The sequence below is a fragment of the Leucoraja erinacea genome, chromosome 3 (genome assembly GCF_028641065.1).
Source record: "Leucoraja erinacea ecotype New England chromosome 3, Leri_hhj_1, whole genome shotgun sequence".
Taxonomy (NCBI): Eukaryota; Metazoa; Chordata; class Chondrichthyes; order Rajiformes; family Rajidae; genus Leucoraja; species Leucoraja erinaceus.
This window is the reverse complement of record NC_073379.1, coordinates 10,343,606-10,359,293: the sequence shown is the minus strand read 5'-3', so window position 1 is coordinate 10,359,293 and position 15,688 is coordinate 10,343,606. Positions and strand designations below refer to the sequence as shown.

At 47.3% G+C, this 15,688-nt stretch overlaps 1 protein-coding gene across 1 annotated transcript in view; it reads left to right on the top strand.

Moving 5' to 3' along the window:
- LOC129695264 (coiled-coil domain-containing protein 152-like) overlaps positions 1-15,688 on the top strand; it is a 79,495-nt gene that overhangs the window by 60,426 nt on the left and 3,381 nt on the right. The window contains exons 7-8 of the mRNA XM_055632057.1: positions 2,878-3,005; positions 13,641-13,730. Coding sequence (XP_055488032.1) covers positions 2,878-3,005; positions 13,641-13,730 — 218 coding nt within the window. The remainder of the gene's footprint in view (positions 1-2,877; positions 3,006-13,640; positions 13,731-15,688) is intronic.

The following is a 15,688-nucleotide window of genomic DNA, read 5'->3' as shown; positions in this document are numbered from 1 at the left end:
TTATGCAATGCAGCTTTCGTTGCGTCCAACAGCTTTCGTTATCTTCGTTTTTTCAACCTGCTCTTATGTGTCTCAGTCTCTGCTCTCACTCCCTCCCACTCTCCATCCCTCCCTCCCTCTCTCTCTCTCCCTCTCTCCTCTCCCTCTCCTCTCTCTTTCTCTCCCTCTTTCTCCCCCTCCTCCCTCTCTCCCCTCCCTTCTCTCTCTCCCTCCCTCCTCTCTCCCTCTCCCTCCCCTCTCCCTCCCTCCCTCCCCTCTCCCTCCCCTCTCCCTCCCCTCTCCCTCCCCGCTCTCTCTCCCTCTCCCTCCCTCCCTCTCTCTTCCCTCTCTCCTTCCCTCTCTCCTTCCCTCTCTCCTTCCCTCTCTCCTTCCCTCTCTCCTTCCCTCTCTCCTTCCCTCCTTCTTTCTCTCCCTCCCTCCCCATTTCCCTCTCACCCTCCCTCCTTCTCCCTCTCTCCACCCCTCCCTCTCGGCCCCTTGAGCCCACCCACCGTTCTTTAAAATTAAGGCCAATCCAAATTTAACTGCAATTAAACTGCTCACTGGTAACTTTTCACCACTAGGCTTATCCAGAATTCTACCACTGCCTGAAAAATAATCAAAGGCTCAACTTCCACTGAGAAACAGAATTCCAAAGACTTATTGTTAGACGAAAATTCTCCCGAACCATCTGACCCACAGCACTGTGGCCATAGCGCTATGTTTAAAGCTCATAGCACTGCAGCCGACTGCTCTTTGTTTAAATTCCCACGCATTAAACTGACAGCACTCTGTTTAAACCTTTGAGTGCCAAACCGGCAGTGCTGTGTGTATTAACTTTACACCCTTTCATGGGCGGGATGTTGAAATTCCCCGAAATCATTCCATTTCCCTAAAATTACCCGAAGACAACCAGACTTTCCCGAATTTCGGGTAATTTCCTTCAAAGTGGAAACACTTAGCTAATTAATATATTTAAGAGAGAGGTGGATAGATTCAAAGACAAGAAGTGCATTAAGAGCTACAGAGAGAGATACATGGTATTGAATGGTGGAGCACACTTGAAGGGGCCAATGGCCAACTCCTGCTCCTGACTGAATGAATGAATGCTTTATTGTCACATGTGACAGGTCACAGTGAAATTCTTTGCTTGCGTACCCAAGGTATGCAAATAGTCACCACATAAAGGGCACTGACAAAGTTACTAAGTATCCCGTGCCAGGTGCTCCTTTGTTCTACCGCTCCTTCCCCTCCCACCCGTGCTCCATCATTCTTCCCCATCCCTCACGCAGTCCCCCAACGCCGGGTCCACCTTTGTTCATCCCCCCCCCCCCCCCCCCCCCCCCCCCAGAGCGGTTTCCGACCCCGACCAGCGCCCTCATTGACCGCCGCTGAGTTCCCTCCTGACACCTTTGTGGCATTGACCGAAGCCCTGGCCAAGGGCTCCATCAACACAGGCTCCGTCGGCCGCGAGTCTCCGCCCACCCATTGAGGCTTGTTGACCCAAGCTCCGCCGACAGATCTGCTGGTGTCCTTTGAGGAAGTTAATAGTGGGACAGACAGAGGGGGAGGCTGTAGATGCTGTTTACCTAGATTTTCAGAAGGCCTTCGATAAGGTGCTGCTTTGGGCGGCTACGGAAGATGAGAGGCCATGGTATTAAACGGCAGATACCAGCATGTGTAGCGGGTTGGCTGGATGGCAGAAAGCAAAGATTTGCAATAAAGGGCACTTTTTCAGGTTGGCTGCCAGTGACTAGTGGAGTTCCGCAGGGGTCGATGCTGGGGCTGCTGCTCTTCACGTTGTATATTAATGATTTGGATAAGGGAATTGAAGGCTTTGGGGCCAAGTTTGCAGATGATGGTAAGATGGGTGGAGGGGCAGGCAGTGCAGAGGAAGCAAGGACTGCAGAAGGACTTGGACAGGTTAGGAGACTGGGCAGAGAAGTGGCTGATTAAATTCAGTGTATTTTGGTATTAAGAATAAAGCTGTAGACTATTTTCTAAATGGAGAAAGAATCCAGAAATTGGAGGTGCAAAGGGACTTGGGAGTGCTGGTGCAGGACTCTCAAAAAGCTAATTTAGCAAGTCGAATCGGTAGTAATGAGGGTAAATTCAATGCTAGCATTTATATTAAGAGGACTGGAACACAAAAAACAGAGATGTAATGCTGAGGCTCTATAAGGCGCTGGTAAGGCCACATTTGGAGTACTGTGAGCAAATTTGGACAACATACCTGGGGAAGGATGTGCTGGCTCTGGAGAGGGTCCAGAGGAGGTTTACAAGAATGATTCCAGGAATGAGTGGGTTAGCATATGATGAGCGCTTGACAGCGCTGGGCCTGTACTCGCTGGAGTTTAGGTTAAGGGGGGACCTCATTGAAACTTACAGAATAATGAAAGGCATAGATAGAGTGGATGTGGAGAGGATGTTTTCCACTGCTGGGAGAGTCTAGGACTAGAGGTCACAGCCTCAGAATTAAAGGGCTTTCTTTTCGAAAGGAGGTGAGGAGGAATTTCTTTAGTCATAGGGTAGTTAATCTGTGGAACTCATTGTCACAGAGGGCTGTGGAAGCCAAGTCAGTGGATATTTTTAAGTTAGAGATAGACAGATTCTTGATTAGATCGGGTGTCAAGGGTTATGGGAAGAAGGCAAGAAAATAGGATTAGGAGGCAGAGATCAGCCATGATTGAATGGCAGAGTGGACTCGATGGGCCGAATGGCCTAATTCTGCTCCTATAACTTGTGACCTGTGGGCTGAAGCTTGGGCTCCGCTGCCCGAGGCTACGGCGACCCACGAGGCTGCAGGCGTCTGTCGCAGCAGCCTCCTGGGAGACGTCCTATTTGCTTTGCCTCGGACCTATCTCTGCTACTTCAATTTGTGATTTACATTATTGCCAGTTGAAACAAAGGAGGCTGAACTCAAGGGGATTATTGACAAAAAGGAGACGGAAATTCAGCTGCTGAACAGACAGCTCTGTTCTCAAGAGAGGGAAAAGCAAAGTGAGATCATCAAATTACAAATGGAGGTAAGTGCAAGTGGAGCTTTCTGACATTGCTTCAACTAGTTATTGAAGTGGTTGAGGTGGGACCGAAAGACTGAAATACAAACACAAAACATTCCTCACCTCTGGATGGATGTGACATAAGGAGAAAAGTGTCAGCGTAGCAATAGTGATACACCATTTACAGATCATCTGGTTAATAGATTAATGAGAGCCATTAAAGACGGGAATGTGTAAATGCAAAAGATCAAATGTGTGGCAAAGGGAAATGTCATGGCTTACGCCGATGTTTCTGTGGGAATGTAGAAAAATCATTGACTCCCTCAACTCTCAATGCTCAATGATGCTTTTAGTGTCATATGTGCAAAGTGCTAACATGGTAAAATTCTTTATGGGGAGAGGGCAGGCACGGGTTATTGATTGGGGACGATCAGCCATGACCACAATGAATGGCGGTGCTGGCTCGAAGGGCCAAATGGCCTCCTCCTGCACCTATTTTCTATGTTTATCTCACAGACAGTCTAGTAGAGTATTACCATACCCCTGATCCCCGGTTAGCAGGTGTACAGAAATAGTCTACTGAGCCTGCATGCAGGAGGTGCCATGTTTTGATGCAATGTGTCGAAAGTCCACGCTCCAGTGATCCTGTTCCAGGCGTGTCCCAGGCTACTGCGGGCCTCCAGCCATCTCCTTCCTCGGACGCCACGTCCCTCCCCTCGCCCGTCCACCTCCTGCAGCCGACCGACCTCGAGGGCGCGGTGGGTCAGAGCCCCGGCTCCCTCTCCTCTCCCACCAGCCTCACTCCTCGCCCGCCGCGTCCGTCATCAACCTCCCGAAAATGCAGACCTTTCTCTTTATTGCCGGGAGGGATTGAAATTTTGGGTGGTGGCGAGCAGTTTACTTTGTGTCAGAGGGTGCCTCAGTAAAGCAGCCAACATAGTGAAGGATCTTTTTCACCCCTTGTCATTTCCTCTCTGGTCGACCAGATGATACAAAAGTTTGAAAGCATGTACCTCTAGACTCAGGAGGAGCTTCTTCCTCCTCTATTATCGGACAACTGAACAGTCCTCCAGTAAACTAGGTGTGGTCTCGATCTCCCAACCTAACTCATTGCACTTTTTCTCCAACTGTAATGCTGTAACACTATATTCTGCACTCTGGTATTTTTCTCTTTTCATTTGTGTACGGCCTGATTGTATAGTATAGTATGATTTGTGCGTATAGTATGATTTGACTGGATTGCACTTAAACAAATCACTACCAGCGTCGCTCGGTACGGGCGACAATAAAAAACCAATGCCAACTCCATTAGCACTGCTTCATGGTCAATACTTCATGGTCAACTTTTATGTCAACAAACGGGGGAAACCGTTTAATCTCTTCCCTGTACGGGGACCCGACTTTTTCCCTATCGGGTCTCCGGTGTCGTTGGACCTAACATCGAGGAGCCGGTGGCGGCCTCTGGCCGGGACCAACCTGAGGGCTCCAGTAGCGGAGCCTGCAGACCTGACAATGCAAAGCTGGCCGTCTTCAGAGCGGGGAGAGCTGTGGTGGTGCGCGGCTGCGACCCGACTTTGGAGCTTCGGAAGCTCCGGCCGCAGGCCCAGTGGACAGGAACATCGGGAGCTCCAGGTCCCTGGGGGGAGACGGCTTTTCGGAGCTCCCGCAACGGCAGCTTCTCCCGCTGGAATCGCGGGGTTGAAAGAACACGGAGCGTGGCCTAACATCGCCGGTGCTGGTTAGTGGCCACGGGACTTACCATCGCCCGCCGGGGGCTCTAACATCGGAGCCCCAGTTCGCCTAGACGCTGAAGTTGGACTGCTGGACCGCTGGTTGGTCTGCTTGATCCGTGGGGTTTAAAGGACACGGAGCTGGGGCCTAACATCACCCGGCGTGGATAAATGGCCACAGGACTTACCATCCTACCAAGCGGGGGGCTTTAACATCGGGCCCCAGTTCGCCTCAACGCTGCAGTTGGACCGCGGGTGAAGAATAAAGGGAAGAGATAAGACTTTGCCTTCCATCACAGTGAGGAGGTGTTGGAGACTCACTGTGATGGATATTTTAATAATAATAATAATAATAACAACTTTATTTGTTAAGCACCTTAAAAAACAACCAAAGCTGACCAAAGTGCTGTACAGAAAAAAGAAAACAAGCAAGACATCATAAAACAGGCAGAACAACAGAACATACAGCTAACACGAGGCGCATAAATTACATACGAAAATCCAAACAATAAATTAAAATACATAAAACACGAGTACGAACCACGCAGCAAAACCAAGCAAATAAAGTAAATAAACAATTCAACACCTTACTGGTCTACAAAGGCCACGGAGAATAGAAATGTCTTCAGGAGTGACTTAAAAACAGCTAGAGAAGGGGCCTGTTTAACGTGCAGAGGCAATTCATTCCACAATCTCGGAGCCGACACAGCAAAGGCACGGTCCCCTCTGAGCTTCCGCTTAGTCTTTGGCTCAATCAGGAGCAGCTGATCATCTGACCTGAGAGAGCGGGAGGGTGAATAAGGGTGAAGAAGCTCAGATAGGTAGGACGGGGCAAGACCACTTAGGGATTTAAAAGTAAATAAAATAATTTTAAAACGAATCCTATACTGAACAGGCAGCCAGTGGAGAGAGGCCAAAAGGTGTGAAACATGATCATGCTTTCGTGTGCCAGTCAAGAGACGAACAGCTGCATTCTGTACCATCTGGAGACGGGCGATGGAGGACCGACTAACCCCCAGATACAGTGCATTGCAGTAATCCAGCCGGGTGGTAACAAAGGCGTGGATTACCGTCTCAAAGTGCTGCCTCGACAAAATCGGCTTTATTTTTGCCAGCTGCCTCAGATGGAAAAAAACAGATTTAACAACAGCCCTTACCTGACAGTCAAATCTAAGCTCAGGGTCCACTTTAATCCCCAGGTTCGTGATGTTAGGTTTGAGATATGCAGACAAAGAGCCTAGTTCAACAGGGGGGGCCCCAGAGGTGCCACCAAAGATCATTACCTCCGTCTTGTCATCATTAAATTTTAAAAAGTTCAGTGACATCCAGGCCTTTATGTCACTAAGACACTCAAGCAAGAGCCCGACAGAGTGTACACCCCCCTTTCCCAGAGGCACATAAAGCTGACTGTCATCAGCATAAAAGTGGAATGAAATCCCGTGCTTCCTAAGGATGGAACCGAGTGGGAGCAAATAGAGTGAAAAGAGGAGAGGGCCAAGAACTGAGCCCTGTGGCACCCCACACGAGAGAGGAGCAGAGGAGGATACAGAGTCCCCAAGGCTGACACAAAAAGTTCGATCAGCCAAGTACGACCTGAACCACTCCAGTGCTATGCCCCTGATACCCACCCACTGCTCCAAACGGGAGATCAAAATTTCATGATCCACTGTGTCAAAGGCAGCTGACAAATCTAAAAGCACGAGGACAACACAGTCACCAAGATCAGTAGCCAAAAAAATATCATTAAAAACCCTCAAAAGGGCCGATTCTGTGCTGTGCCGGGACTTAAAACCGGACTGGAAAATTTCCAAAACGTCATGTTCCTCCAAAAAGGCCATCAATTGCCTGTGCACGATCCTCTCTAGGACTTTTGATAGAATTTATGTAAACTGTGTTAAGTGTGGGTCTTGGGTTTTGTTGTAATGTAAAAATCTGTAGTAAATGTAATTTCGTTCAAACCTAGGTTTGAATGACACTAAATAGCATTCCATTGCATTTACTGTGCTACCTACGCCCAGTCTTCACTTCTCTTTCTGGGTCATAGAAACATAGAAACATAGAAAGTAGGTGCGAGAGCAGACCACCAGGTCCATCGAGCCCGCACCGCCATTCGCTCATGGCTGAACACTAAACAGACACACTTACCCACAAACAGTAGACACAAGACACAGAACACAAGACACTACCCTCCCCTTTATACCGCTATCACCCCTCTCCACCCCAAGAACCTCGTGATCTCCTGGGGGAGGCAAAAAACCGGATAAAAACCCAGGTCCAATTCGGGAAAAAAAAAAAAAACCGGGAAATTCCTCTCCGACCCCAATCTAGGCGATCGACACTTGTCCAGGAGATCACTCAGGTCTTACTATACTAACCATACCTAGGTCCATATCCCTGCCCTCTCCCCGTAGCCCCTTATCCCCTTGGCAGCTAAAAAAACATCTATTTTAGTCTTAAATATATTTAAAGTTTCTGCTTCCACTGCTCCCTGGGGCAGTGAATTCCATAAATTAACCACCCTCTGGGTGAAGAAGTTCTTCCTCATCTCAGTTTTAAAAGAGCCCCCCCTTATTCTGAAACTATGTCCCCTAGTTCTAGTTTCCCCGATCATTGGGAACATCCTCGGTGCATCCACCCGATCAAGGCCCCTCACGATCTTATATGTTTCAATGAGATCGCCTCTCATTCTTCTAAACTCCAAAGAGTAGAGTTCCAGCCTACTTAACCTTTCCTCATATGTCAATCCCCTCATTGCAGGAATTAATCTTGTAAACCTTCGCTGCACTGCCTCCAGGGCTAGTACATCCTTTCTTAAGTATGGACCCCAGAACTGTACACAGTATTCCAAATGTGGTCTCACTAATACTGTGTACAGCTGCAGCAAGACCTCCGTGTTTTTATACTCAATCCCCCTAGCAATAAAGCCCAAAACTCCATTGGCCTTCCTGATTGCTTGCTGCACCTGCATACTAACTTTCAGTGATTCATGTACTAATACCCCTAGATCCCTTTGCGTTGCATTACAACGCAGCTCCTCTTCATTTAGAAAATAACTTGCCCTATCATTTTTTTTCCCAAAGTGAATGACTTCACATTTATTAGTATTAAATTTCATCTGCCAAGTTGTTGCCCACTCACCTAGCTTATCTATATCCTTTTGCAGACTCTTCCTATCCTCCTCATCCCCTACTTTTGCTCCCATTTTTGTATCGTCCGCAAATTTTGATATATTACACTTGGTTCCCTCCTCCAAATCATTTATATAAATTGTGAACAACTGGGGTCCCAGCACCGACCCTTGCGGAACCCCGCTAGTTACCGGTTGCCATCCCGAGTATGAACCATTTATCCCCACTCTCTGCTTCCTATTTGTTAGCCAATCCTCTACCCATGCTAATATATTACCCCCAATCCCATAATTTTTTATTTTTAGCAATAGTCTCTTATGTGGCACCTTGTCAAAAGCCTTTTGGAAGTCCAAGTATACCACATCCACCGGTTCCCCTTTATCCACCCGGGTTGTTACTTCCTCAAAGAATTCGAGCAGATTCGTTAAACAGGACTTCCCCTTCACAAAACCATGTTGGTTCTGTCCGATGAAGTCATGTTTATCCAAGTGCCCCGTTAGTGTTTCTTTAATAATTGTCTCTAACATTTTTTACCCACCACCGATGTTAGACTAACCGGTCTATAGTTACCCGCCTTCTGTTTACTTCCTTTTTTAAATATAGGTGTTACATTGGCCATTTTCCAATCCACTGGGACCGTTCCTGCCTCCAGGGAGTTTTGGAAAATTATCACCAATGCATCCACAATCCCCACCGCTATCTCCCTCAAGACCCTTGGATGTAATCCATCAGGCCCAGGGGATTTATCCTCCTTCAGTCTCATCAATTTCCCTAATACCACCTCCTTGGTGATCTTAATAGTATTTAGCTCCTCCATTCCTACCGCCCCCTGTTTATCCAGCGTTGGAATATTTTTTGTGTCTTCTATGGTGAAGACTGATACAAAATACTCGTTTAATGCCTTTGCCATTTCCATGTTCCCCACCAACAACTCTCCAGTCTCACCCTCCAATGGACCAACGTTCACCTTAGCCACCCTTTTTCTTTTTATATAGCTATAAAAACTCTTACTATTAGTTTTTATGTTGTTCGCTAAATTCCTTTCATAGTCTATTTTCCCCGTCTTAATTAATCTCTTAGTTATTTTTTGCTGACCTTTAAATGCTTCCCAATCCTCTACCCTCCCACTATCTCTGGCTACCTTATATGCCCTTGCCTTCAGCCGAATACTATCCTTTATAGTTTTACTGAGCCATGGCTGACTGTTCTTACCCTTACCCTTTTTTTTCTTCATAGGAATAAATTTTTCTTGAAGGTTATACAGTATACCCTTAAACGTACACCACTGCTCATGTACCGTCTTATTCTTGAGTCTGCTATCCCAGTCAACTTTGATCAGCTCAGTCCTCATACCTTCATAATCCCCCTTATTTAGACTAAGCACCCTAGCCTGAGTTTCAACCTGCTCCCCTTCTATTTGAATATGGAATTCGACCATATTGTGGTCACTTGTTCCCAACGAGTCCCTAACTATGACATTTTTAATTAATCCTGCTTCATTACACAGGACCAGATCCAAGATTGCCTCCCCCCTTGTCGGTTCTGTGACATACTGTTCTAGGAACCCCGTCTCTAATACTTTCTATAAACTCTTCCTCTAGTCTACCCTGCCCAGTTTGGTTTGCCCAATTAATATGAAAATTGAAGTCCCCCATGATTACAGCAGTTCCCTTTTTACATGCGTCAACTATTTGCAGATTTATGTTCTGACTAACAGCGTCACAGCTATTTGGAGGTCTATAAATTACACCCACTAGTGTTTTTTTCCCCTTATTATTCTCTATCTGTACCCAAGCTGTTTCACTATCCTGATCCTTCAACGCAATATCCTTCCTCTCTATTGCCGTTATTCCCTCCCTTATTAAAAGGGCCACCCCTCCTCCCTTTCTTTCCTGTCTATCTTTCCTAATTGTCGAGTACCCCTCTATATTTAACTCCCAGTCCTGATCCCCTTGCAGCCATGTCTCCGTAATGGCCACGATATCATAACTATATATACTTAATTGCACCGTTAATTCATTTATCTTATTACGAATACTCCGTGCATTTAGATAAAGCACTTTCAGATGATTTTTACTACCCTTCCTTTCCGTTTTTGCCCCTTTTACATCTAAAGCTTTATCTTCACACATTCTGTCTCCCGTCACATTTTGACTTTCCGCTTCCCCACTGATACCCTGCTCTATTTCCTCTACCCCTGCCGTTATTACCCCCCTTGATACCTCCCCCCCGCTACTTAGTTTAAAGACCTCTCTACTGCCCTAGTTATATGATTTGCCAGGACCCCAGTCCCAGCACCGTTCAGGTGAAGTCCGTCCTTACAGAACAGATCCCCCCTGTCCCAGTACTGGTGCCAGTGGCCCAAGAAACCAAACCCATTATTCCCACACCAGTCTTTGAGCCACGCATTTAGCTTCTTAATTTTACGTACCCTCGCCGATTTGGCCCGTGGCTCAGGTAGCAATCCGGAGATCAGTACCCTCGAGGTTCTGCTTTTTAATTTATTCCCTAACTGCTCAAACTCCTTCAGCAGATCCTCCTTCCTCGTCCTTCCTATGTCATTGGTCCCCACATGGACCACGACCACTGGATCCTCCCCCTCCCACTGCAAATTTCTCTCCAGCATCGCAGAGATATCCTTAACCCTAGCACCGGGTAGGCAACACAGCCTTCGGGACATGTTCTGCTGGCCGCAGAGAACCCTATCTACCCCCCGAATAATACTATCCCCTATCACTACGGCATTTCTTCTAACTCCCCCCTCTTGAATGGCCTCCTGATCCACGGTGCTGCAGCCAGGTTGCTCATCCCTCCCACAGCCCCTGATCCCGTCCTTACATTGAGTAAGAGCCTCGGTCATGCTCGTCAGGGACAAGGGCTGTGGCTCCTGCCGCATCTCCTCCTGGTTCCCCCTACCTGCCTCGCTTATGGCCACACCTTCCTTTCCTTGCTCACTGCCTACTGAATTAGTTAAACTGGTCGGTGTGACCATCCCCTGGCACAAAACATCCAGGTAATACTCCCCCTCCCTGATGTACCGGGTCCTTCTGCCTCTGTCTCATTACAAGCCCACGGCCTCCCATATCTAGCTCACCTATTCTTCCTCCAACCCTGCTGCATGTAAATGCTGCATTCCTTTCTCCGTTCCTTCATCACTGTTGTATCTATTGCAATAAAAACACTTTTTTTTAATGAGATACAATATTTATGAATAAATACAAGGTCTCTCTTCCCACTTTTTTGACATTACCCACCTCTCCCTCTTCCCCTCATCCTCTTTCCCCACCTTTTCTCTCTCTGCCTCTCCTTATTCTCTCTCTCCGTACTTCCATGCCTCCTCTCTTCTCCCATCCACTGATCTTCCCCTCATTTATCTTTCCCCTTCTCTCCCATCTCTCTTTACGCTGCCACCACTACAGACCTTTCAGCTCAGGTCTGCTGCACCTTAGTCCTGACTGCCATCAGGCCCATATGCCAGCTCACGCTTTCTAGATTACGTTCCTCTCAAAGAGCCTCTGCAGTCTTGGACTTTCCCCTGTTCGATAGCACCAGTGAGATCCTCTTGAATCAACCAAGCATCGCCCTTCCCTCCCCCATCCTCTGGCATCCAAAGCATCAATTGAGAGGCCTTCAGACTACCTAAGATAGACACAAAAAGCTGGAGTAACTCAGCGGGTCAGTCAGCATCTCTGGAGAGAAGGAATATGTGACGTTTCTGGTCGAGACCTTTCTTCAGACTACTCGTTCCTTGCACAAAGAGCAAGCCAGTGAAGGTGACATCGGCCATCGACATTTTAATGAGGCCCAGACAGCTTATCGCCTGAACTATTTTTGTAAACTGTCTTTGTTGACAGTGTTCTCTGAAAAACAAGTTGTCTGTGTCATTCTTAGAAAAGGCTCAGCATGCATTGTTCTTAGAACAGTTTAGCAATTTGTTGTCTGAGAGCTAATGCTTCTTTCTTTAAAGGTAATGATTTCCCAATTACATTTGTATTGTATTGTATTTTAATGACCACACAGCCAGGCTGGTGGAATTTTGGGTTGTCAGCAGCGATACAATAATAAAGAACACACAACCACAATAAAAAATGTAACACAAACATCCACCACAGCATTCAACACTGTGGTGGAAGGCACAAAAATTTGGTCAATCCTCCTCCATTTCCCCTCCGTGGACAGGAGCAGAGTCCAGAGTCAGTCCAGGATCGGCTCTTCCTCACCGGAGACCGCGGCTTTAAGTTGTTACAGGTCGCAGGCCGGCGGTTGAGATTTAAAGTCTCCGCCGCAGCCAGAAGCACCGTAGACTGCAGGGCCGGCGGTCGAAGCTCCCCTCCAGGGGTGTTGGTAAGTCCATGCCGGCCCCGCGGTAGAAGTTGGCCGCGGGCCAAACGGAGCGCTCCCCTCCAGCGAGCCCCTGCCAGGGCTCACCCGCTCCACGCCGAGAGTCCACGCTGCGCCCGCCGCTGAAGCCCCGGGCACGTCTCGGTTAAAGGCCGCGCCGATCCTTGATGTTAGGCCACGGGGGAGGCGACCTGGAAAAAAGTCGCCTCTCCATGGAGGAGGCGACCGAAGCGGTTTCCCCCTTACCCCCCCACACCACCCCCCACACAAAGAAACACACAAAGAAACACAAAATACATACTTTAAAACATACTAAAAAATAAGAAAAAGTTGAAAAAAAAACTGACGCGCTGCTGACATGGCTGCTGCCCAGAGCAGTGCCCTCTACCAATTTAACCATTGAATTTCAGAATTAGAATCACTGTTTGCAAATACACAGGACAAGATGTGAAAAGTCCAAGGTGCCAAATATCAACTTACTCCCGATGGTGATGGGAGCCTTCTGCACTCACCTTTGCTCCTCCGATGTTGAGAAAGGCTAGGCAGACACGTCATTGGGGTTATCAAGTGGGCACCTACTTTCATCGACGTTTCTTTGATGAACCCACAACGTCTCCAGTCGGCTCAGCGGCGCATTCTGGCGTCCCAGAACCACCCCCCTCTGCATCTGGCTAGTCGGCTATTTGGGAGACAAATGGGGTCTTTCCTCTTCAACCACAGCCACTGGCTACTCCGCCCTGCCACCCGTGATGTTTCTTTGATGGCCTGGCGTAGGGCTTGTCCTCTGATCCCCAGGTCCTTCATCTGTCTTAAGGTAGATGTTGCCACGAATCCTCGACATCCAACTTCTACCGGGCAGATCTTAGCTCTCCCGCCCCGCTGTTCTGCCTCCACTGCAAGCTCTGAATATCGCAGTTTCTTTCTTTCGAATTAGTTAATGTTGATTTTATTTACAGTCAAAGGAACACCTCAGAACAGTTTTTTGTAATGGTCTACTCTAGTTATATTTGTTAGACAGCTTGTTCTTCTGCTAGCCAAATTCCAACGCAACTTCTAAGTTAGGGTACGGATCGATTCACCTGGTGCACATTGAGGACATTGGACTTTGCCTATGGAACTGATGCGCTACAATGCTGTGAACTATATTCTACACTGTAGTTTTCCCTTAGCTCTATTTATTGTACGAGTTTGAACCGATTGTATCTATATATGGTATATCTGAGCTTTTTTATATAGCATTGAACGAAAAGTTTTGTACTGTACCTCAGAACATGTGACAATAATAAACTAAAGGGCTCTTCTAGTTCACAATCTAACCAATTCAGCCTGCCTAATGCAACTAGTTTTCCCTAATTCTTCATTTGTGTTATATCCAACTGGGATTATGGAAATACGCTTGGCAGCAGAATGACCTGTGTACTGCTTCATAATGAATAAAGTGTGGAATACTTTTCACACAGTTTAACAGCAAGCTTGTGAAGATCCAGAGCACCTCAATGAAATCACCACATCACGATTTGTCTGTCCTGCCTCACAACATCTTCAAGAGGGTGAGTTCCCAAATAAGAATATTCCCTGTGCGGTTTTGTATTTTCATATTCTTTTATATCACAGTGTAAATGCTGACTCTTGAGTAATTATTTACCCACCTGTACACTATAATAATTTCAAGTTACCAATTAACCACGCAATAGGTGGCACGGTAGCACAGCGGTAGAGTTGCTGCCTTACAGCGCCAGAGACCTGGGTTCAATCCTGACTACGGGTGCTTGTCTGTACAGAGTTTGTACGTTCTCCCCGTGACCTGCGTGGGTTTTCTCTGAGAACTTCGGTTTCCTCCCACACTCCAAAGACGTACAGGTTTGTCGGTTAATTGGCTTGGTATAAATGTCAAATTGTCCCTAGTGTGTGTGGGTGCGGACAAACTCATCTGCGCATACTCGGTGGGCCGAAGGGCCTGTTTCCGTGCTGTATCTCTAAACAAACCTAAACAATCAGCACGTTTGGGATGTGGGAGGAAACTGGTCACAAATAGAAGATGCAAACGCCACCAGAGGGAAGGGGAAGGCAAACCCAGGCCCAGAGACTACCCACAGAGTCACTAACAACCCCTTGGAACTAAAGTGCATCAGTTACGTTGTGAAGGCAAGGCAGCCGTGACTCTGTGCTTGCTGCTGATCTGGCACAGTCAAATGTGAGGTTCATTTAATTACGTTGCAACGTGGGTGATTCTTTGGCCAGTGAGCTGGAGGCACCCATTACCTCTCCGAGGATAGTTGGGTGCCGGCTTGCAGAGTGCTCAGCAACTTTCCGATAGGCTTTGCTCTTATCCCTAATGGATGTCCACAGACGTTGCCAGCAAGGCTTTCCATGTGAGCGATCAATTTAGTCCTGTCCGTGGAACTACCATGTACTGAGTTATGTGGCACTGGAGACAAGGAAGTGCAGATGCTGGAATCCTGAACAAAAAACAAAGTGCTGGAGTAACTCAGCGGATCAGGCAGCATCTGTAGAGGGAATGGACAGACAATGTTTCAGGTCGGGACCCTGACTGGATTATGGGGGAGAAAGCTGGAAGAGAGAGTGGGAGGGAGGGTTAATGCCTGGCAAGACATAGGTCAATACAAGTGGGTGTTTGGCAGGTGCTGGATTAAGTAACAAAGGCTTGAATGAAAAGGAGACAAATGGGTGTCGGATAAGGAAAGAAAAGGAGTGGAATGTAATGCTGGAGGGAGTGACATGGGGGGAAGGGCAACAAAACAAATATGGGACTCGGGCATGAAAGATGAGTGCATGGGGAAGCGGAAAGGAGTAGGGTGTCTGGGGTGGTGGGAGATGGTGGGAGAAATGGGTGCACACCATGTTGGGGGGATCACTTACAACATCTGCATGTTTGCAAAATTTGGCTATCATGTGGATCAGATTGGGGCTTCACCTAATCATGATCCTCATTAATGCCACAGTGTTGCCTTCGGAAAAGGGAGCAGGATGACCAAGGTGGTGGGAGACGATGGGAGAAAGATGTACACACTAGGGTGGGCAGTGGGTCCGGGGAAAGAGAGAGAAGGTAAGAGGAATTACTTGAAATGAGAGAATTCAATGTTTATACTGGTAGCCACCCAAGTGTTGATTTAGCACCCGGCCTGACATGCCAAATTCTTAGACGTCATATTTTGAGATCTTGCCTGAATACACAACATTTTTCTGCCCTTCGGACCCTTCATTACACTTGTTCTACTAGGGATTTTATTCCTGCTTTTGTTGTTTAATTTTGGTTGTCGGAATATATAGGATTCTTCGTAGTTGAATTTGGGGTCTATCAAACATGTTCAGCTTTGCTGGATCCTCTTTCTAAAATCCTAACCCTGTCCCGAACACTGTATACCTTTCCTAATTTGTTATCTTATTCTTTTGGCAATTAGCTTCAGAATAGAATGATAGTCATACAGCGCAGAAACAGGCCCTTCAGCCCAACTCATTCATGCCAAACAAGATGCCCCATCTAATC